General features: G+C 39.9%; 1 protein-coding gene across 2 annotated transcripts in view; it reads right to left on the reverse strand.

The window, feature by feature from the left end:
• The window catches only part of CDH13 (cadherin 13), a 515,166-nt gene that overhangs the window by 340,546 nt on the left and 150,015 nt on the right, over positions 1–24,605 (reverse strand). For both annotated transcript variants that reach the window (XM_075101278.1, XM_075101277.1), the window contains exon 3: positions 198–406. In XM_075101278.1, the coding sequence (XP_074957379.1) occupies positions 198–406 (209 nt within the window). The remainder of the gene's footprint in view (positions 1–197; positions 407–24,605) is intronic.

Below are 24,605 nucleotides of genomic sequence, written 5' to 3' on the forward strand. Positions count from 1 at the left end.
AACGTAACATTCAAAACCTGGAAAATTTGTATTTTCAGTTAAACTAAGTGCTAAAACATTACAGCAATATCTGGATTGAAGACTGATTTTGATTTCTCTGCTAACAGATTAAAACTGCTTACAGTCCTAGATGGCGCATGTAAATATCTAGCAGCATCTCTGCAGCACTTTCTTCTAGTCCTTTGTATTTACCTTACCTTTAATGCAGCATGTTTTTCATTCGCTCCAACAATCAAAATTTCTGCCATATCCTCAGCATGCTCAGACCGTGCGTGGACAAACAAGGCTCTGCCAGCTTCTGTTATATTCTTTAGCGCAACTAAAGTCCCGTTGCGTTCCACCTTAAAGTCTGGGTTAGAAACTTCGAAGTTCAATTTGTTATTCCCCTTGCAGTCATCAAATTCCACTGAGGTGGGAACAAGAAAAAAGAAAACACACAATGATAAGTATCCACTTTGGAACATGGACTTTAAACATTTTTATGTTATTGGCTTGTCTACAGATCTCAGGAAGAAATGTCGCCCGATCTAAAGGGAAAACCTTTCAAAGAAGCTTCGTATTTGTGTGACCGTAATTCACAGACAAATCTTACAAATATGCATTTTCAGAAGGATGAAGAGATTTTGACCATGATAACTGGAGAGGAAGGAGATAAACTAAACACTTCTGACCCGGACATTCTGTGATCTGTCACACCAAACGCACAAAATGCACACCTAGTTCTACAAATTGGGCAGGAGCAGTAGAGACCTTGTCATCCTCCTCATTGTAACCTGGGATCTCTAAATGCTCTTCTGCTCGCAAAGTGGTTTGAGATATCCTGTAAATCTTTATGCTTGGAATTGGTTGTTTGGAGTATATTCAACGTTGTCTACTGCAAAAACACTACATAACAGAAAAAATCAAACTATAACATTTCTTACTAACTACCAGGATTGTGATATAGCACATAGAATCACAGACTCATAGGATGTCCTGAGCTGGAAGGGACCCACAAGGATCATCGAGTCCAACTCCTGTCCCTGCACAGGACAACCCCAAATTCACACCATCTCTGAAGGCCTTGTCCAAGTGCTTCTTGAATATCATTAGCCTTGGTGCCTGGGTACTCCACCGCCCTCTGGGGGAAGAACCTTTCCCTAATACCCAACCTAACCCTCCCCTGGCACATCTCCCTGCCATTCCCTCGGGTCCTGTCTTTGGTCACCAGAGAGGAGATCAGCGCCTGCCCCTCCTCCTCCCCTTGGGAGGAAGCTGTGCTATCAGTATAGCTAAGGACTATGAGAATTTTTAATTAAACGATAGCTGTCAATAATCCTGCTTCACTCTACACAGAAGATCATCTCTGCGGCTCCTTCCTCCCCACACTTTTCCCTGCTCCAGGCTGAGTCCCCTCCCCAGGCTGCAAGTGCCTTCAGAACATGTCCACCTGCTCCTGTGTGGGGTCCTCCAGGGGCTGCACGGAATCCCTGCTCCAGCGCCTGGAGCTCTTCCTCCTCCTCCTCCTCCTCCTCCCCCCCTGGGGGTCACACTCCTCTCTCACACCCTTCCCCCCTCACTCCCGGGCAGTGTTTTGCCCCTTTGTTAAACACGCTTCCACGGAGGCACCACCAGCGTCGCTGAGGGGCTCAGCTGTGCCCTGGGGTGGGGCAGCCGCGGAACCGCCCGGAACCGCCCGGAACCGGCTGGAACCGGCTCTGCCCAGCCCAGCCTCTCCTCACAGGGGCCCTGCAGCCCCTGCACACCGATAAAGGCATTTGCAGCTGGAGGTGGGACTTTAAAAGAACTTAGTTGTGATCCTGTGAATTTGTGCCTGACTGCCCTCTTACTGAGAAGAGTCCAAACTCTATTATAGTCACCACAGTCTCTTGCATAAAAGTTATCCCAGCACCTGAAGGATCTGCTTCTGCACAAATTTTAGGCTCGCTTACATATTTTTAACTAAAAGCCGCTCCTATTTCCACTGCTTTACTTGAGGGCAAGAGAACTATCCTTGGATTCACAGTGGGATAACAAACCAGAACTTCATCAGCTCATTTGCCATTTCATTGAATTTTGCTGAAAGCAAGAAGGATTATAAATAAAAAAGAAACAAAAAGCTCTCCCCCCTCAGATACTCCAATCCCTCCAGACAAACCTATCTTGGTCTGTCATGTTGCAGACCCCTGCTTGCAAAGTCTTACACTGCAGTAGAAGTAAGGGGGGGTGGGAGCGGGAACAACACAGAATTTGGGAGCAGTAGCAGTTCAAAACAATTTCACAGTGCTCAGACTGTCCTGGTGTCCATGCTGCTCTCCAAGGCCAGGAACTGCTCACAGAAAGGGTCTTGTGCTGACGGTAGGATTTTGATGGAAGGCTCTCTGTTAGCAAGGCCTCCCTGGTGTATAACCACCCATTTCAATTTATGTTGGCAATATGACAGGCATTTTAACAGATTCACGGCAATCTCCTAAAGCTATCAACTCACAAAGACGACAAAATTCTCCCGTCACCACAAATGTGGGAAGTTGAAATTCTCCATACTAATCGCTGTATAAACTGCAGCCTTGATGAATTATGAGCAGATTCTCCTTTAACTTATTCTTTTCCTCCCCCCCACCCCACGCAAAACAAAAATACCCCAGTGAAACAAAGTCTCAGGAAGGCACCTTGTATACTGATTGTGCTCTCTCTGTCAAATACTGCTGGTGATCTACTAAGAATAGCTTACAACTGGAAAAAATTCGGTATCACTCTCTGAGAAATTAATTATGTCAGGAGTAAAAAGTAATAATAAAGTAAAACAGCATCCCCCAGCCAAACACTACAGGTCACATTCCAAGAGATGCCACGCTTTGTTGTGCCCCAAAAAAATGGGAGAAGCTGACTGGGAGAACACGTCTCCTACCTTGCTGCTCAGCATTCACAAACCTTGAGATTCCTGCATTGCTTCCATCTGCATGAATTGCAGAAATTCAAAGACCACATGCAGATTCAACACATCAAGAATCAGGAGAAGTACCTGGATCTATATTCTATATTCCCTTGAAGTTGTGAATTTGACACCTTTAGACCTTTTGTATTTTGCTCATCTATTGACCTTGCTTTATGAAACCCGGCAACTTTTCCCAACAAGGGCAGAAGCAGAGATCTTTGCAAGTGGAAACTGTTTTCTTACTATATCTCATCCAAAAGCACTGATGCTTTCAATTCCCAGTTCTACCACGGAAACAAGAGTATTTGACAAGGTTAATAGCAACGAGAAAGAAAATGGAAAGGCTCTGAGAAGCACTGATATGTAGGAGAGAAATTAGAAGTGGGTGGAAGGAGATGAAGTGATCATAAGGATAGAGAACACTGAAGACTATTCAGAGCAAGGGCCAACAGACATGAAACTTAAGCCAATTGTTAAGAGAGTTGAAGAGAACTGTAGCCTTAGATAAAATCCCTATCCTGAAGTTAAGGGCAAATGTGAACTTCATCAGAACGATGATGTCTCCTGGGCTGGGATGACCAGGGAACAGCACATGAGATTGCATTACACTCCCAGTCATTCTCACAGTGCCCCTCACTGGGAATGTTTGCTTCCTCAAACTCACATGCCAAACTCAAAAGCCAATGCAGATACCCAAAATTTACACTTCGTGAGCTGCCTGCTCCAGGCTCTGGTAGCAGCTACATAGCCTAAGGAGCTGGCCCTGGCACTGACCACACTTTCCTGCCCTGCCAGGCACTCAGGAGAGATCTGAGGGGTTTCAGCTTCAACAACTTACTCAGATTTCCCACCTGCGGCACTACATCCATCTCTTAAACAAACCTACACATTGCTGTGCTCTAAAAAAGCATGACCCATTAAATATAGGGCAAATAGGATTTTTTTAGTTCTTATTCTCTAGTGAAGAAAACTTGCTTTGTACACAAAGCCTCCATACAAATCTCTATGTAAAAACTATAAGGAGTGATTAATTAATTACTCCTCCTGTACTCCAAGTACTAACCAGTGTAACAAAAAACTAGACAGGGTTTTGTGGGTATCAGTTGTGGGAAGGTTCAGACAGGTATTGAAAAAAGCTTTCCAGCTAACCATTAAAAGATGGTGCTGAGGACATGCTGAACACCTACCATTGCAGGGTTTTAACATGAGGTTAATCAAATACCAGCTTAATCCAAAATCACTCAACACCAATCTCAGTACCTGACCCTGCTTCAAACCAAGAGGATGGACTAGGTGGCACCTTAAAGTCTTTTCCACACCTAAAACTTTTAGATTAAATTCATTTCCTTTCAGGTCTACGTTAAGCCTACATATGTGGTGTTCATTCAAGAAAAGAAAAACTACAAATATGCAGTGAACTAACAACTGTGTCTTGCTACACAGCTTATTCATCTACCTGAGTCCTGGACACTCAACTCTCTCCCAAGACTGAAGGAAATTTGAGATGAACAAGCACACACACAAGAAAACCGAAAACAGCTCAGACTGTTCAACTTAGAAGCTACCTACATGATTAAAAGTGCCAGGTTTCAAGAAGAAGGTATGGAAGTCTCTTTTCTGAAATAAGACATGCCATTAAAAAGAGCTCTTCCAATAAGATCTTTTCAGATTAGTATTTAAACAATCCCCAGGTACCAAAAAAATACAAGTAGCTGCCAAAATCTATGTCAGTTGGATGGATAGCGCATGCTCTAAGGAGTTTGCCAAGGTTCATGGAGAAAAGCGACCAAACCATCCGGCCAGTCTGCCTGAAATGAAGAGGTGGTCTCCCAATACATAACACTTCGCTGCTTGGCAACCATGATGACATATGATCCTTATGAGGTATGATGACGTTTATGATGTTCACGCATTTGCATTTGCCACAGAGATGAGGTGTGAGGAAATCCATGAGATGGATAACTGGCATTATTCATACTACCCAGTATATATATAACAGTTTGGATGAATGGCAGCCTGATGGGAGTGGCCACAGGCACTAAACCTCCCATGTCCTCCTCAACACTCCCTTTGTGTTAAAGCTTAAGGAGTTTAACTAGATTGTAAGCTCTTCAGAGCAAGGATCACTTGTTCCCTCCATGTCTGTACAGCACTTGCAATAAAATGATTCATGTTTGGTACTCAAGGTGCTACAGAAGTGCAAAATATTAATAATAGTAACGGTTCAGCTATTGCCCTAGACTAAAATTTTGGTAATGCTACACCAGACATAACTAGCGATTGTGTCTCATCAAGAACTCAATGGGCAATTAAAACAATGATGTAATATTTATTTACAGGAAAACAGAGTTCTTCATTTATTGATGCATATATGACTCTTCATGTTCCTAGTCATGCTCCAGCTGCCAAAAGAACATCTTTATTGTGCTTAATATGCCATATGGTATGAGACAGGCTCCAAAACTCCATGCAAGCAAAATGAAAATATTGCCAAGGATCTCCCAATGAGAAAAAACATGCATGTCACTCATCGCCCTCTGTTCATTTCTCAGCCTCCTATATTCAACTTTTACTCCTTTCTGTAAGAAAGCTCATTCACGCACGAATTGCACAGAATATTTTTCTCCACCAAACAATATTCATTATTAGTCATACCTGCATACATCCCAAGGCTTTAATTGCTGACTTGGAGCTTATTACCATCAAAGGACCTGTTGGAAAAAGGATTCTTGTGCAAGATCTCAGGTCCATTACTGTAATGATGGGAAACTGAAGTTGTGATTGGAAATATTATCCTTTATAGTTCTCAGCTAGAAATCTCAAGTTTCTAGGATTCATCATTTCAGTGCATCCCATTCTCACTGTTATGATATACCACATATGTGAGGTTTCTACACAACTGTGATATTTATGATAATGAACCACAGATGTTTTAAAGAAAACCATTTTAAAACATTGAAAGGTTAGCTGTTGTATTTCTTGTAAACTATATAAAAAGAAAACAAGCTGAAATAGATTTCTTATATTCAAACCATATATAAGGCTGATATATTCCTCCAGTAATTTTTTTCTGAGTTTAATTCTCGGAAGTTTAGTTTGCTTTCAACAGAAATACAGAATCCATAATTTTGTCTCTCAAAAAAATCTCTACAGAGGTATTCTGAATAAATAAATATACATATTTATCCATAAACAGACAAAACCTCACTCTGAATAGGTATCTATACCTCACTCTGTATAGGTACCTATATTTTTATGTTAGCTAGCAACAAAATGTCTCTTCACATTGAAAATACACACCAAACACACAGACTTAATTACTCCATTAACGAAGGTTAGGACCCTTTTTGTAAATACAACCTAGCCCTGTTCAAATCAGTAGGAATTACAGCATCAAGTGACTATTACCCCATGTACTTTTTCTTATCCTTTTAAGAAGTAACTTTAGATCATATTGAAACCACAAGTCAGAAGCTGTAGGTGCAAGAGGTCTAGAGCTACAAGAAAACTACATTCCAGCTGTGCAAAGGCAACTTAAACTTTCCAGGCCAGCAGGGATCCCTCACGCTCTGCTAAGAAGTCCGCCCCCCCCCCGCTCAACAGTATTAGCAAAATACAGAGGTTAGACAGAAACTGGCAAAGCTGAGCTTCATTACCTACAAAGAGAGAAAAGTGATGGCTGAAGCAAACAAAAATGCTTCTGAGTGCTGTTGTTGTATATAAAAAAATCATAAAGTACCATGACCTAGCAAAGCTCTTGTTAGCAATAAACATTGATGGTGAGTGAAAACAGCTGGCAAGTAACTAAGGAGATAGTCACAGGCCACCACGTGACGGCATTCGTCGCACTGTTGAATGCCTGACTCTGGCACACGGTGTCACACAGCAGCCCAACACAAACTAGTAGAATTGCAAAGCGTTATGAGTCTTCAAGAGATGAATTATCCTGTCAATGTGGAGAGGATGAAATCTACCTGGAACCAACATATCTGGACAACCTAAATCCATCCAAGAACAAAAGAGGAAACTGTTACAACAGCTAATGACAAAGGCAGCTGAGAGACAAAAGCAATCCTGCTTTTCAAGCCAACAATATTGCCAATTAGGAGTAACAGCTTCTCTCCCTTCCTTTGAGATACCTTCAAAATCATCTCTGGAACATGGGCTCTGGCAGGGAGCCCGCAGTGCGTTTATTTCTGCTGTTTTTCTGCAAGAGTACCTGCACAGCAGAAGGGAAGAGAATAGGAAGAGAACAATGCTGCCCCATGACACTTTTGGGGGCAGACTGAAGTCCAGACAAGACACTGTCAACAGTTAGGTCAGACATGTTGTTCCTTAAGATATGAGGTTATTGTTATTTCATATCTAAAAGTGTTCTAGAAATAATGGATTTGGGGCTTTGAAAAGCTACAAGCATGACTAAAATATTTATTTACACACAAAAAAATCTTATTTAACATTTAAGAAAATTAATAAAATTATTTTTATGAAAAATCTTTTTGGAATTTTTTTTAACAGTTTAATGCTAAATTCAAGCTCTGCAGCAGAATTGTAAAGAATGATTTTTTTTTTAATCCAACAAGAAATGGTAGGTTATTATCTCCCATTGCATGTTTATGATTCTCTTGTATCTATATAATTGCTTTGTGTGCCCCAGAAGTAAATTATACTGATGACTTATTTAGCATCCAGACAGTCAAAAACTGAGGAAACATGAGCAACAGCACAATGTTCATCAAACTATAACAAGAATTACTTAATACAAACAAACATACATCTATATTCAACTTCTTTGGGAGAATAAGTACTAAACAACAGACTTTATCCTTGCACACACAACATCTACAACCCCAAAATTATTATCTGAACTGTCGATCATCCCCATTAACTTTGTGTGTGATAACCAGATTTGTGCATAGGCCTGTTAAAATGCAAAAATTAGGCCAACAGTTCTCCCAGCAGGCACTGGGTGTATGTATTTGCCCATGAGAGGATACCCTTAACACAGGATAAATGGTACCTATTAATAATAACAATTCTTTTCTGTGCTGTCAAAACGCATAGCAAGAATATATCACAGATAGGAGATAAGCTGCTCGTAGATCAAGGCAAGGGATTTCACCCAGAAAAGCAGCTGCAGCCAATAAAAGGTGCAACATTTTCACTGTTGGTCCATCTCCTGCATTTCCTGGCTACCACCAACAGTCCTAGCAGAGCTGGAAAAATTGCTACCAATTTGAAACTCTGTAGTGCCGTTCACCTGAGCCATAAGTGACACGAGACTGAAGGGTCCCTCTGCCTTTGCATAATGGGTGTGATGTGTGATTCCACAGTGAGCGACTCCTTCACCACTGAAGACCCACATTAGTGACACCCTGGTCCGTCTCCTTGCTTTCTGCTATACCCAACACCTTCCTTTGGCATCTTTTTGCATCTCACCAAGCTCTCTGCCTCTCCTCTCCTAGCACATCACAACACCCCTTGGCTAGATATGAGTATGGATCAGGTAGCCTCGGCTAGAGCTGAACAATCCTGCCCTAAAACCAGAAGCATCACAACACGTTATCAGCCCTGCAGCACTGGGACTGCTGTTTGGGATTCCAGTGAATATTTTCACAGAGCACAGAGTGACGTGTGCCATCAACACCAAACCCAAGGATTCTTTCCTTTTCCAGCACAGATATGTCGCTGCTGCTTCTTGCCTTTTTCCCACAATGCTCCCTCTTTCCTTTCTCCTAGAAAAAAAAAAATCCCTCCATGGCATCTCATGTTATTCAGCAAATTTATTCTACCAACAAGGCTCCATCAACAGTCTCTGCCTGCTTGAAATTATGGGGAAATACAAACAGTACATAGAAAACTTAAGGCATTCTCTCCTCCCCCCAGCAGAATTCACCAGCTCACATTACATGATACCTTCATTCATCCTTTTGCTGCCTGTTGTCTCATTTAGGGCAAAAATCTAATCAAGTGGAAGGAGTTGTAATGAGTCGTTCTCAGCTGGAAGTTATCTTGACTTATCATGACAATGTAGGCACATTATTGACTGATCTCCTGGGTCAGTGGCTGCATTATAAGGCATGGTAATACTATAGCTCCTGCTCTAAGCCCTAGAGAAAAATTACTATTTCAACAAAAATATGTCAGTGAGTGTGTCTGAAGAAAAATATAAAAATCAAATTTTAGATGTTGTATCACAGCATTGATCTTCCGAGCACAACACCGTTCAGTTTAAATGGTGCTGTTGTCTCTTTGTAAAGGCAGAGGACACTTAAACTGATAATACCTTTGCAGAGCTACAGTCTCAAAGGAACTGTCACATCTGTGGAGGAATATGACATTTCACTATTAACACTGCGTTGACTTGAACAGTCCAAATGACCCTAAACCCAGAAGCAATACATGGAAAAGACTCTTTTTAACTTTGTTGGTTTCAGCGAAAGTGTTTCCCATTGCAATGCAAATGATCAATATTATACCATTTCACAGATTTACATAACATTTTGCCAAGAACCCCAGGAGAACATAAGATGAAATTAACTTTAGATTCTTAAAAAATCTTTACTGGCTGAGTCTAAGATGCAAGCAGACAGAACCAAAGACATTCAAATGTATTCAATATGTTGTGGCTCTGCAAATTGCTGTGAGAAGTTTGTCAATATGAAATTAATTGTATCCTATAGCAGAGGAAGATGAGACAGAAGTCTGAGTTTGTATAAGAATTCCCAGTGCGATATAAAGGATAATTTCCTTTGAATGCTGGCTGAATAAAGCATCAGGAAGCACGACTGACCATGAATTTTCTTGGCTTCTGCACAAGCACACATCTGATCTTTGAGCAGTCACCCTAAGTGCTACCCAAACCAAATTTCTTGATATATGTAATTTATTGAAAACTAATCAGTTGAGGTTGTATTCAGCAGAAGAAACAGTGTCCCAGGAGATTTAACTATTGTAAATAAATTGCTGCCAGCAGATGTCAAAAAGTAACAACAAGCAATCACTCACAGGAAATAACTACAATGCAACCAGCACAGAAAGGACCGTATTTATGCCAGTATGTTTTTAAAATGTCTCCAAAGCCACAAATTTATTTAGTAGGGGTTTTCAGTTAACTAGACAATTAGCCACAGGTCATGGGGATTTTTTTCCCTCAAGTTCACAATTAAAACTGTTTGCCTTCAAGGTCGGTTTGTTATAATTACAGTGATCTGTCATTTCATAATGTGATCTGTCATAACTTCATTTTTTAAATTATTTTTTCCTTTTTTATAATGGCATGAACTTCTATCAATGCTCAACTAAGACCAGTTCTCTGAGAGTCTTAATTTAATTGAAATTTTGGTATACTACTAGATGAAGAGAAGATTCACTAAACTGTGCAAACATTTACATTTGCATGAAGTTTGGGCCATTAGTAAGAGAGCTTACTAAATATGACAGAAATGAAATACTGGGCCTCACTGGAAGCTTTGTCCCCTCCATCAGTGGAAAGTAAAAATAAATCTATGATTTGAGGTTGGAAGAAGAAATTACTATTCTAAAAAAAGTATCTTTTGTCCTATACCAAGCCCATGGCAGCCACTCACACCCTTACACACTTGATTTTTCAAACATGGGAGAAAAAAGTCTTACTTGATATCTCTCTCTTGCTCGAGCAGCACACTGAGATGAGAAGTCAGAGTGCAGGAGCTTTCATTAAATAAGCTATCAATAAAAAGTACTTTTTACACATTACCCACAGATAGCGTGCACAGGCAATATTGCCTCCATCGTCTCAATCTTGGGTCTTGGTTTCACCTTCTGTGTGAAATTACAACTAATCTGTAATTCAACAGGGACTTGCATAGACTGCTTCCTAGCCTCAACACTCTGATAAGAAGCAAAACTATTGGTCAGTACATGCTAGGAAATCTTAAAAAAAGACCCAAATATATAGACATCTACGTACAGCTGCCCTTCTTCTGGAATCATAATCATTCTAAAAGTCTTTCTTGATGTACAATAATGTTTTCTTCAAAGGCATCCCCAGGAATAAAGCTTTCAGCTTGTGCCATGTGCAACTAATTTCCAAATAGCACTCAGTGGTAGGAGTTTGTTTCAGAAATAGAGAATGACGCATCATTTACAATACATAAAAGGAAATGAGAGTGAGTAATAAATTCACTCTGTAATATTTTCCTTTCAAAATGGATACTGTAGGTTGCCGGCCTATTTTCCCAGCTGCTGAATGAGTAATGCCATGCCTGAAAATCTGCTCAAACCATTTATTCAGTGGATTGTCCAACTTTCCCCCAAAAAAAGAAACAAAGTTCCTCCTGTTTCCAGGGGAAATCTTTTGCTTTCTCATCTTCTCCATCAATGAACCTGACAGAGAAATAACAATTTATTTTAGTGCTTTTTACCAAGTTCTCTCAAGTGAGTCCCTTCGACCTGTTTTTAAGAGTAACCAGTAGAAAGTTGCTTTTTTCAGACATATACAATAAATGCACCAATAACAGACCTACGTTCCTGTTCAGTCCCCAGTCTAAAACTCAGGTTATTAAAATACAGCCCTTGGACACAGTTTATTAATACCTTTTCAGAACGCTTTTAAATATCTAAATTATGTTTAAATTTGCAAAATTAGTTGGTAGTTAAACGTTTGTTTTACTCAAGTATCAAAGCCAGTTCCAACACACAGACCATTCTACAAACCATGGAAAATCAACTGCTTAATTACAGCCTGTTAAAGTACAAAACTTCTGAGATTAACGAAGAAAGCCACCTCTCAAAACACTGCTGGATTTTAAACTTGCTCAACTTATCATCATCTCTTTCAAATGATATCAGCACTTGACTAACAGCCACAGAACGAAATAACCTTGCTTTAAATTTTGACTCTCACAATAAGATCAGAGAAGTAGCACTGCTGAGAACAATGTAATTAAAATTGCACCACGTAATCTCGCCCTGCACAGTCATTCCCAGAACAGTTTCTATTCACATCAAACACAGGCTTTTATACTTTAAAGAAAGACAGGCTTTGGCATCTTCCACAAAAGAACTGACCTGAGGGAAAGTATATTCTGTCAGTCAGGATCATTTATAAGCAACCTGAAATTTGTTTACATCGATAAACCAAGGAGAGAACACCAGGCTACTGAAGTTTCTGCCTCTTTTTAATAACTAAGAAACAATGAAGAAAAAAAAGAAACAAACAAAAAACCCCAAACCAAACAGGTAACATGTACAGCTCAATAGCGATTATTTGACAAACCAGGTGACACTGCTATTCATGTTTGCTGTTTAAGTGGGTGGCATTGCTACACATGCTTGTATTAAACAAGCAGCACTGCATACAAAGCAAATGACAATAAAAAGTTGTGTCAATTACTTGGCACAATCTACATTTCAAATACACGCTTCGGTTGGTCGCACCGTTTGGCTGCGTGCTGGCTTCCACAGGTGGGTATCCGCTTTCATTCAGCAGCGTGTACATAATGCTACCAGCTTAGGGTTTGCATCAATGCAGCCACAAGCTCAGGTTGAGATCGGTGCCTTGTTTGATTCCAAGCCTTTTTGTCAGCATCAGGAATATGGATCAGGCTGATAACTGCCAGTTCCTGCAGAAAGCTGTGACCAACGAATAGAATTTTTCCTTTCGTTAAACTCCATAGTCAACAAAAGGGTGCAGTGAAAAGCTATCTGAGGCAACGTCCCAGATGTGAACACCCACAACGGGGACAGTTTGTAGAAAAAAGCATTATAGCAAAAAGGGAAACAGAACATCTCTAGTGTGGAGAACACCAGAATAGCCGTAGTGAATAATATTTCTTTAAAGTAACATGTTTTTATTTCTTACATCTCTTATTACCATCATTTATTTTCTTATTGTAATCCCAGTGGAGACAGATCAGACAAGATGCTGGCCTACCAACATAGTAATTACAATACTGACTTGGTAATCAATATATAACTAAAATGTTATTACCAAGTACTCTCTTAAATTTAATACATTACAATTAGTCCTAAAACTACAGGAATTCCCTGTACCATCATAGTTGCCAACACAACAGAATTTGCTGGTCATTCAGTGGCAGATCTACGTCCACTCATTCAATTTATTTTCTGAAGTTTAGTATTTACTTTCATTTCTCCAAGCCAAACAGATGAAAAAAGCATGATTTCTCATCTTCCTTCCTCTTTCCTTAGACTTGGTATAGGCACCATTAATTGCAAATGCTCTGATGACTGTACTGAGGAGTAGCGATACAGATTTCCTACGCTGGCACCTGACTTTGCAGTGTTAGAATGCAGAAACAGCATATCTGTTTGAATAACTGTCTCTTTTCTGTCACTTTAGAATAACCTTAGTGATTACAACGCTTATGAAGTTTAAAGAGATAAAAGAATACTCAGTCAATCTTTACTTTGCTTCTGGTTATAAATCCATATAAAAAACAAACAAACAAAAAACCACCCCAAAACCACACCCCGCTAAATCTGCATGTTTTTCCAGCTCATGTCCCCTTCCAAAGCATTAGTCTCTTGTGACAAATAAAGCACCATCCTTCTGCACACTGATACACCTCATTTGCGTTGCACTTTGCTAATGGCTACAACCATGACAAACCGAGAATTCATTTGGTAAATGCGATTTGCCAAAAGTTTTCAAGTGGCACAATGTTGTATATTTATACACATGGCTGCCTAGCAACTTTGTAGTAGTTCTAACCGGGAATTGAGGTGTAAATAAATAATTATGCTATATCAGATAGTGCATATGGGACATTTATAGATTTAGGAGCAGAAAGGTTATCAGAATTCATCACCTAGCAACAAATAGAATATCATCAGCTCCCGAGTCTAGCAAGCATCTAGCAAGAAAGATATTATAAACTCCACTGACTAGTGAGTTAACTTGGTAGTTTGAAGTTTAAATGAACTCTACAGCTAATTAAACTGAGCTCAGTGCGTCTGTAGGCTGTATGTTTGCATTTTAGCACATGCTTTATTCTGGAATAAACAGTTGCCATTCACTCATCAACAGATGGGTCACATTCAAAAGCTGACAGATTCTGAGGAAATGAGAATACCGAAATGCCATACACTTTCTTACGGTTCCGAAGAAAACGAGAAGGGTTACATAACGCATGTAAATACAACGCACGGAAGCAATTCTGAGAACATGCTGAGAGCCCTGCAGACTCCGAGAATACGATCAAACTGTAGCATCAACATGGTTTCCACAATGCAACTTGGGTGATGATGCCAGTACAAAAGATTGGTTTTACAACTCCACACTTGTCTTAAACATTTCAAAGTGATGGATGTAATTATTCACTAGAATCGTTTAACAATAGACTAGAACTTGCATCAATGAATATTAACTACAAATAAAATTAGTTTTCAAGTACTAAAGGCTTTGTGTATTCAGCCTGCTAGACAACTTTCATTCCCTCCCTCCCCTCACTGTTTTGCATAAATACTCTATTATTATAAACTCCCGCTGTCTTGAAACTGATGAGACGTATTATAGTATAGGCAATACCTTCTATTGTATTCCAATGTAGAGTGATATAGGTGCAGCGTTACCATCATACTTCAGAGTTGTTCACCTCATATTATTTTAGGAATGCAAATCCTTAATCATTGCCTCCGAGACCTTTGTTTTGAAACCTCTTTATTAAAATTTCCTTGCAAAGCTGAAGGCTAAACAAAACCAGATTTCATTACAACTCTGACAGACGTCCATTAATGTGTTGAAGTTCTGCCAGAGACAAGTCTAGAATGAGTACATTCTTCACCATAGAAGCTTTCACAGACAACTAAATTACAGACAGAGAGCTGGATCATGAACTGGCATAAACAACACGTCCCTACTATTCATTTCCTACACACAGAACAGTTATCTTAGATGCATCCCAATCCCAACATATGAGAACATTTCTTTGCAGGAGGAAGCAGAGCCCAGCAGCCCTGGCTTAGTGAAATTTGGTTACCTGGCCAAACATGACAAGCAATCAAGAAATAAAATATGGACTCTTTACATTCACCCACATCTTTGCCTGTCTTTGCAGACCAAGACTTTATACTGTTTGTGTACTCGGTCCCTACGCTGCCCCGCACGGCTCACATCTTGACAGCACGTGACTGAACAAGCACCAAAGATGAACATGCTCAGTTCTTCAAGGAAGCATTTCTCTTACAGTGATTTACAATTTACATTCCTGCCTTCCGTCAGCTCTTCTGCTGACACTATCTTTCCATAGAAGGCTCCTGTACAGCAACTGACAATAAATTATACTGCTCAATTTAGTTACCTTTCCAGAACACCAGAGGAGTAAACATTATTTCACCATTGCATTCACTTGCTGTTCCAGAAGAATACTCTGCATTTGTCTCCCTTTTTCCTTGAAAGTATCTAGAATACCTTCCTTTATAGTCATGGAAAATAAACCAACTGTTATCTCAACTTAACACATTGGGTCCAGTTCTGGGCTCCCCAGTTCAAGACGGACAGGGAACTGCTGGAGAAAGCCCAGCGCAGAGCTGCCAAGGTGATCAGGGACTGCAGCATCTCCCTTATGAGGAAAGGCTGAGAGACCTGGGTCTGTTCAGCCTGGAGAGGAGAAGACTGAGGGGGGATCCTATCAATGCTGATGAATATCTAAAGGACAGGTATCAAGAGGGTGGGGACTGACTCTTTTCAGTGGTGCCCAACGCCAGGCCAAGGGGCAACGGGCACAAGCTGGAACACGGGAAGTTCCACCTGAACATGAGGACAAACCCCTTCCCTGTGCGGGTGCCAGAGCAGCGGCCCAGGCTGCCCAGAGAGGCTGTGGGGTCCCTTCCCAGGAGACATTCACCCCCCGCCTGGACGCGGTCCTGTGCCCCCTGTTCTGGGTGTGCCTGCTCAGGCAGGGGGTGGGATGGGATGATCTCCAGAGGGCCCTTCCAACCCCCACCAGTCTGGGATTCTGTGAATTCCATGCTCTGTAACCATAAATTGCTCACTTGAGGCCACAAAACCAGCCAGTTCCAGACCCAGTGCAAGAACTCAGGCTGGCCATCTCACTGCAGGGACCTGCCAACTGGCCATAGGTCTGTAGGGCACGTCTCATGTAGAATAGTCTGAATCGGCACTCTACGTGAAGCTGCACGCATCCTAGAAGAACAGCAGGCATTCAAACACAAGCATCAACACTCACTTGGGAAGAAATCCAGAACTGCAAGGGTAGTTGATCAGCACTCGTGAAACAAGCTCAGAAAGTTAACTACAACCTGAAAGCACTATTTTGTCAATAGACAGTGTTACAAAGCCTGTCACTCTCAGAAACAGCAAAACTGTTTGTAGTCAGAGGCATGTTAAATTTATTTCATTGTCTCATTGTACAGAAACCATCAGGTTTTTATTTGCACAGGAATGGGCTTTGGCTACAGTATTGAAAATTCATTTATTCAAAATGCGTACTATGATATACAGAAATCAGACACAGCCACAGAAACTACCTGGGAAAGTTCATCTCAAGGGCAAGCACATACATAAGGTGTTGCAAATGTTAGACAGGGGTGCTCAAATTGGTATTTAGGATTAAAAAGGATATTTAAAATTCAGCAATATCAACATGAGCATCCAAATGTTGAATATGGACAATAACTAGACACCAATATTTGGAATCTCGACCTAGTGCATCTAGTTGTTATTAGGAGTGAAAATAAACGCACCAAAGAAGCTTCAAATACCATAGCTCTATTCCCATTCCTAGGTAAGCATTATTTATACAACATGGACCAACCTTTTATCAGGCAGATAAAACCAGTTCTTCTCCAGTTAGTACAAATGGTACAACATGGAACAATGTCAGTAGGAAAAGTCAAGAACCGGAGATTAGATTCCATAATGTTATACAACGCTGTTGTTAGAGACAAATGGAAAAGGGGTTCACACATCAAAAGGAAAGCACTACTGATCTTCCGAGCAAATTCTTTAATTTCTAGGCCATAGGACAGGTGGGTATTTCATTAATGGCGAGAGTGTTTGATTCTACGCGACAGAAAAACTGCATCCAAAAAGAGTGCTCCCGGTGGTGAGCTCCCGGCGAAAAGATAACACTAGCATCATATTTTTGGTAAAAGTAACCTTCTTTTTTTCTTTTTTTTTTTTTTTGCCTCCACTAGTTATTCCAAACATGATTTTTCACTCTAGATCAAACAAAATAACTTCTTAACATTAAGTAGATTTTTATTTTTAATTTAAGAAAGGAGGGGAAGAAAACCCCACAAAAAAAAAAAAAAAAGAAAAAATATTTTCAAATTCAAAAGAATTTATGGGCCAAACAACAATTCTTCTCACAGGCCCATAAAGTGCATTCTGAGGCATTATTCCCATAAACTAGCATGTAATACTACTTAAGAGTTACGTAAGAAACTTAATTTCAGTATTTTCACATAAACAATGAGATTAAAAACATTTATACATCGCTGCCCCATTAAAAAACCACCACCTCCCAGCCAATAAAACACGTTAGAGTGTCCTTTATTTTGTTTGAAGTACTGGGTGAAGCAAACCAGATAATTTCTCTACTACTTTTTTAACAGATCCAATATCCATCCTGTGTGGAAACAAATACTGGTGCTGAGTAAATTAACTTCTTGCTTATTAAAATAATATCGCATTCCCAAAGGCACAGAAGGGAATTAGGGAGTTCTCTTTTCAGATGTTACCTCCTCCATAAATCTTAAAACTTTGTAAATAATTAATTAAGAACTGATGCAGTGTATAACTCATCTATATATATATATAAGCTAACATTTCTCATTAAGGCTACAGATTTTGCAATTGCAGCTGCTGCATGGCAAATAAGGTCTTTTTATATGCACCCCTCATAAAACAAACTATGTTATAGAGTCATATTGTTTTGTTTGTGGTTTGTTGGGTTTTTTTCCCCTGGCAGATATGTACATTTCTGCTATTCCTTTAAGACAGCATTTACCTGAGAAGCAGGAGATCAAATGGAGCATTTTAAGAAAGCCCCAAAAAAAGACACTTCTTAGCAAACATCAGAGCAGAGCAAATAATTCAGAATAATCATTTATTTATTGGATTTGCCATTTATTTTTCTATTCACCACAGATTGCAAAATTCTTAAATGTAAATTATTCATGAACTTCTGCCAATGCTTCTTCCCTTTAAATTACTATGAAAATGGAGTTGCAATTATTCAGATTTCAACACTGGCTCTGTCAGTTTTTTGGAGCACTGGTTCTGTTCCATGATTGGTTGCAACTTGCCAATTTGGAATATGTTTCAAGCATTACACTTGAATACACAGTTCAAAATTTACTTTGTCAGGTCTATACTTGCAATTTGTGCTCTGAATATAATGTTTTCTGACATTTCCATACTGACAAAAGCTCTAGTGTAGACACAGCTATATCTTCCTTCAATGGATGTTTCAGTGGCATTATTTCAGTTATTTTCAGCGCCAAAGCCATTACCAAAATACATAAGACAGACTGAAGAGTTCTTTGACATTAACTGCCTCTGTGTTTTCTACTGTTTATAAAGGTGCTGCCTGCACCTGAGTCAGTAGGGCACTTGCTCACAATCCCAGCTGGCTGCTGCTCAAGCTGTCCTTAAACTGTACACCCAGCACTTAAGGGGGTAACACAACAGATCACATCTCAAGACTCCAAAAGAGAGGTAAGGGGATGGAAGCCCTTCTAAACAGCAGGTTCAGACCTTGGCTCATCAGTTGATTCCCTCCACTCGGGAGTGAGTACTCTGCCACACGGAGCTGTAAATCACTTTAGGTAAAGCATCCTGGCATCCCATCAGGCCACTCCCGGCAAGAATCATCGAATCATTAAGGTTGGAAAAGATCTCTAGGACCATCAAGTCCACCTGCCAACCCAACACCCCCCAGCCTCCTAAACCATGCCCCAAGTGCCCCGTCTACACAGTTTTTTAACACCCCCAGTGATGGTGACTGCCCCACCTCTCTGGGCAGCCTGTGCCAATGCCTGACCACTCTTGCAGTGAAGACATTTTTCCTAATATCCAACCTAAACCTCCCCTGATGCAGCTTGAGGCCTCTTCCTCTTGTTCTATCGACAGTGACTGGGGAGAAGAGACCAAACCTCACCTCACTACAGCCTCCTTTTAGGTAGTTGTAGCGAGCGATAAGGTCTCCCCTCAGCCTCCTCCAGGCTAGACAACCCTGGTTCCCTCAACCTCTCCTTATCAGACCTACTCTCCAGACCCTTCACCAGCTTCATTGCCCTTCCCTGGACACGCTCCAGCACCTCAATGATCTTGTAGTGAGGGGCCCTAAACTGAACCCAGGATTTGAGTTGCAGCCTCACCAGCGCCCAGTACAGGGGCATGATCCCTGCCCTGCTCCTGCTGGCCACACTCAAGCCAGGATGCTGTTGGCCTCCTTGGCCACCTGGGCACACTGCTGGCTCATGTTCAGCTGGCAAGACATCCCTATTCTTCTCCAGCACCTGGAGCTCATGCATGTACACAGTGAGAAGCCCTCACGACTGCCCCTACAAACCTCCTCTGTCAGAAAAGAGGTGGTGAAACTTAAGGACAAAGGCAGTTCGCTACCAAATCAAAACCAGAATTCCCCTAACGTAAGGTAAGTCCTAGGGGTTCTTGTTCTTGAGTTTCCTTACTGTGTTTTATTTCTGGGTTTTCTCCCAAACGTTTCACTGCACCTGCTTCAAGCTCAAGTGTAAGGGTGAATGTAAAAAGTTTTCACCTCAGGATTAGCATTACTGAAGATCATCACATTTTCATCTCAACATCTCTAAAGCTACCTGTGAATCTACACTGTCACCTTTATTATTGAAACATTGTTTTCTACCCAGTGTGTCTCATGCACATGTCGACAGTCAAATGACCTGACTACCATGTGGTTAAACACAGATCAGAAGGAGGGACAGGCAGGAAAAACACAGAGCTATGGGAAATACTGCAAGTTGCAAAATAGCAATTCACCATTCTTTCAAACTTTCGACAGTTTACTTTTCCCCATTGCTTTTTCAGAAAGTCTGTCTTGGAAGAGAAAGACTATAACTGAATCTCTCAGTGTTAGCAGTAATGCATTTTACGTTAGAGAGCCTGATCTTGCTTCACAAGGTTGAACAACATTTGCAAGCCAGTAAAGCCACACCACTTACTGCAATACATTCGTCTTTCCTCAAAACAGTAAGCTCCCGCGGTGATGGAGAAGGCACTCAATTGAAAAGATCCAAATAAGAAAGTATCATCATGTGAAATAAGGATAGATTATGTACTATATTTAGTCTGGTTGTTTCAGGTTTGAAGTTTACATATAAATGCACCTTTGTAATGGTACAGACAAAAAGCAGTCAAATAAATACTAATATAATCGAAAGTTAAATCTAATGTAATCTAAAAAGTCAAGCTAAAATTACATTAGTAATTGTAACTGGGATTTATAAACTGAGCATTTTTTAAGAGGATGTATTTCGTATGAGTTTTCTTTGAAGTCCCTGGGCAGCGCCTTGAAGAAGGGAATATTGCATGCTTATCCTCTAGGGACAATACTTAAAAAATCATCCTGCCACAGAACAGGGACCCATAAAAACTGTATTGGGGACACATTTTGTCACTCCTCTCAGCAGAACAAACGTGCGTAGGCAGGTTCTGTCTATTGCCTTCAATGAAGATTTGATCGCAGCTGTCAGATAATTACCTTGTGGTACAAAGAACAGCGTACGTGCTACCGAGCTAGGGAATTAGTCATCTCTCTTCAAAAACACACACAGGAACATGGTATGTCACTCAGAGAATTACCCAGTGAGCCATCTTACTGGGACCATTAGGAGTAAGTGGATATTCTCAAATCACTGTGTCCTGACTTTTAGCGGAAAGCAGGCTTGAGCTGTAATGTATGAAGGCAAAATGGAGGACGAAATGTGTGTTTCGTGCAACTTCTTTTAACAGCACCAAGCTTTTCTTTTTTATTTCCAGACAAGTATTACAACAGCACCTGAAGAATCAACCTGAATGCTTTTGCAGCCTGCATACTAGATAGAAGAGCAGAAGGAAACCCGTCAAATTTAAAAAAAAATAAAAGCACCTAGATGGTTCACTGCAAAATTTTGTGCAAGCCACTGATGCTGCAGAAAATTGATTTTCCCACAGGTTCTACAGCTTTGCACTGCCTTTTGAAGTACAGAAGCTAGATATATTTTCCTATATATGTTTCTCTGAACTAGAGCCCGTAACGGTTTTATATTTTGCTGAACATTTTCCAGCTGATTAATGTTATGTTTACCAAACTATAAATATAGGATGCCTCCTTGAAGAAGTAATTTAACTTTTCTCCTCTATTTTTGTAAATTGTTTTTGCTGTGTGTTTTTAAATAAATGGGGTAAACATAAAACTTAAAATAGATCCCTACATTACATTTTATATATAGATTTTCTTTTTAATAATGAGCAGTATCAAAATAGCTGTAACCTTCCTATGTCCAAACAATATGGATATTAACCATACAACGTGTGCTGAAGTTTAATACATTAGTTATTCAATAAAACAGAGAATTATTTTGTTATTCAATCAGATGACATAAGAGGTGTTTTAAGTAGAGTCTGAGGTTTAGCTTCTCCGTGTCCTTTCCAGGAAACCTTTCCTTTGCTGTCATAAACACAGCCCGGCTTTTTCGTTTACTTGTTTGCTTCAGAGGGGAGATTCAGGACATATGGTTCTTTGGCTTTATCTGCTATCCTGAATATTTCTGTTTTTACTTCCCCACATAAAGAGGACACTAAACCTTGCCTGCTGTAAGTTCTTTTGTACCCACCGACACAAGTGATTATTAGACTTGAGCCCAGATCCCTAATGCGAGGGGGATTTCTGCATTGGTATCAGAAGGTTGTGATTAGGTTGTAATTGGAAAATATTCTGTGGAATTGACATGTAACTGTACCAACATACGCGCCTTCACAGAAACACTTTTCCTTCTCACCTTTCTTCACAATTACATATTGGTACTGCCCAGAGGTGCCGCAGAAAATGGAGAGCTTTTCAGTGCTAGACACACACGTTGTGGACGACATTTCCCACTTGGCCACAATGTCATATAGATTCCTCACAGCTTTGTGAAGCAGTGGAAGTGCCATTCTTCAAGCTTAGACTGCATCATCCTGGTGTAAAGAGACATCTTTGCTAATGATTTTACTGATTCAGACCAGGGCTTCTTTCCAAAATTCATTACATAACAACTAATTTTTCATATTTCATTTTGGCTTTTTTTTATATCGCTCAGTACTTTTCCCCTGTGCTAAGCATTCCGTATTTTGTGTAGTGTACGGATTATAAACAATGCTAAAATTAATTTGTAGCTCATGCATTCAGCTTCACCCTGACTTAATTATTCTGCTGTGTGTTTACTTATGCCTGACGATGTTATTGACACTTCAAAGAAAATAAGCCATTTTCTTTATGCACATACATCAGCACTGTTCACATTCACCAAAAAAAAAAAAAATATGCAGAGAAGGATAAGATCAAAAATAATCCCGGCTTAATCCAAATTCCATTTCCCCAAATTTGCAAGCATTGTAGTGCGAATATCTCACTACATTGTACTGTTCTGTCCTCCAAGCAGCAAGGAGCCATGAACAACACACTGATTAGTCAGGCCCTGGTCTGAATGGCATTAAAATGATTTGTTTTTCTCACATCTCTCAACTATCTCTCATTTGAGAGCGCTGTTCATTTTAGTCCTAGAATAAACCCCATTCCAAATGCACTGATGACTCCTGACACTTATTGGGGAAAACAAATTATTTCCATCAGAAATAAAGAATCTAGCAAGGTAATAGAAAATAATACTTTTTTCACTAAATGAATTGATTTTCCTGCATCAACACGTTTAGATCTTTCCATTTGGACCCAACAGGGTGAAGAAAATACTCATGTTTCTGCAAAACTAATAAGGCAATGCTTCCTTACCTACCTTACCTAAAGCTCTGTAATATAATTGAAAAAAAAAAAAAAACTAAAATAAAATCCAGTAATTTTATTTTCTTTCAATATCAAACTACAAACAGTTTACAGATGCATGTTACATTGAAAATTCAGAATAAAGGGTGCTTTGTTTCCCTCTTTTTTGATTGCACAGCTTCATTTCAATCTCCTCTTCACTCCAATTCATTTCAAAATATCTTTGGGGTCCTAGATATAGCTTTCATAAATTTATCCAATACCGATGTATTTCAGAATCTGGTAAATATGCAAACAAAATGTTGTGTCATTAGAACTATTAAAAGTTTTGCTGTGTTTACAGGAACATTTCTACTACAAAGTTTTTCCATTACTATTTCACAGCTTTGAATTTTTGTCCAGATCTAAAAGAAATTGGTTTGTTGTTGCTTTGGGGTTTTTTTATTTTTACATAATGTGCAAATTTCTATTGGACAAAGATCTTTTCCAGACCAGATTCAGTTTGTATTATGCCTTCTTTGAGCACTGCAAGGCTATAACAGAGTGAAATAAGAATAAGCACTGATGTGTACAGAAAAAGAGACAAAAGTGAACGGTACACAACAAAGCAGTTTCTTAGCCTTTAAATCTGACACCCATAATAGCACCAAAAACATTATAAAAGCTAACTTCATCATACAACTTAGGTTGACATCTTAGGTAAAGAAAACAAGTGGTTACTTTGCTAATGCTGAGGTACAGAGATATGTTCTTCTGGCCATTACCAAATTTATTCACTTAATAGTACAACTACTGGATTCCCTAAAAAAGAATGAGGGGCACTTCAGCTGCATCCATTTAAGTATTTGATATGATACTAAAGGCATTAACAATAAAACTTGGGAAACCCAAAACTAGATTTTATCATATTTGATTCTGCAGTTTCACACATTGGGTTTAACGGGACCTGATCTACTGTTTCTGAATGGTGTGTTACACTTTCTGCAATGTTACAGGGAGCATGACACGAATTGGAAAAAGTAAGATCGCAGGAACCGTACCCAGGTTCACAAGAACATCTGCAAAGATGTTGGATCCAGGTTTAACATCTAACCTTGCATGCAGAGACTACAGGGAAGCTACCTCATTCCAGATTTTCAATATCACTCACTAGTTCTGGGGAACCCCATCATGGCATCAGAGGTGAAATTCTCTCAGGTTAACCCAGTGAATTGGTAAAACTGGGATTTCTCCCTCATTACTGCAGCTTGCTTATTCAAAATGAGTGCCTGCTATCAAAGCAGTTGCAGTCCTACCTCCAGTAAGCGTATTAGTCTCATCAACAGGTGCTTACAATTGCACATAAATATGTCCTTCACATGAAGGAATTCCATTTCATTTGGTGTTTCCTTAAAAATGCTTTGTGACTTAGAGATGAAAAATTGATACAAATACGGAGTTGTCAGCAGCCATCCCAACTTGACAATACATCCCACCCCTATCGCGTACTTGGTTGCAGCAAGGCTTTGCATAACATCAAGATCTGCATTTATGGAGAACACTTAAAGAGTATGATATTAATGTGTGCTTTTCAGGTCAGATTCTGCTCACTTTGTTTAGCTGAGTAGTCATTTTGAAAAGACCTTGTCAATATTAAGACTATGATTTTGAAATACGCTTTTATAAGTCTGTTGGAAACTGTAGATTGACCTCCCATTGGTGGAGCATTAAGCACGCTTCTC

This window comes from Phalacrocorax aristotelis, chromosome 8 (genome assembly GCF_949628215.1).
Source record: "Phalacrocorax aristotelis chromosome 8, bGulAri2.1, whole genome shotgun sequence".
Taxonomy (NCBI): Eukaryota; Metazoa; Chordata; class Aves; order Suliformes; family Phalacrocoracidae; genus Phalacrocorax; species Phalacrocorax aristotelis.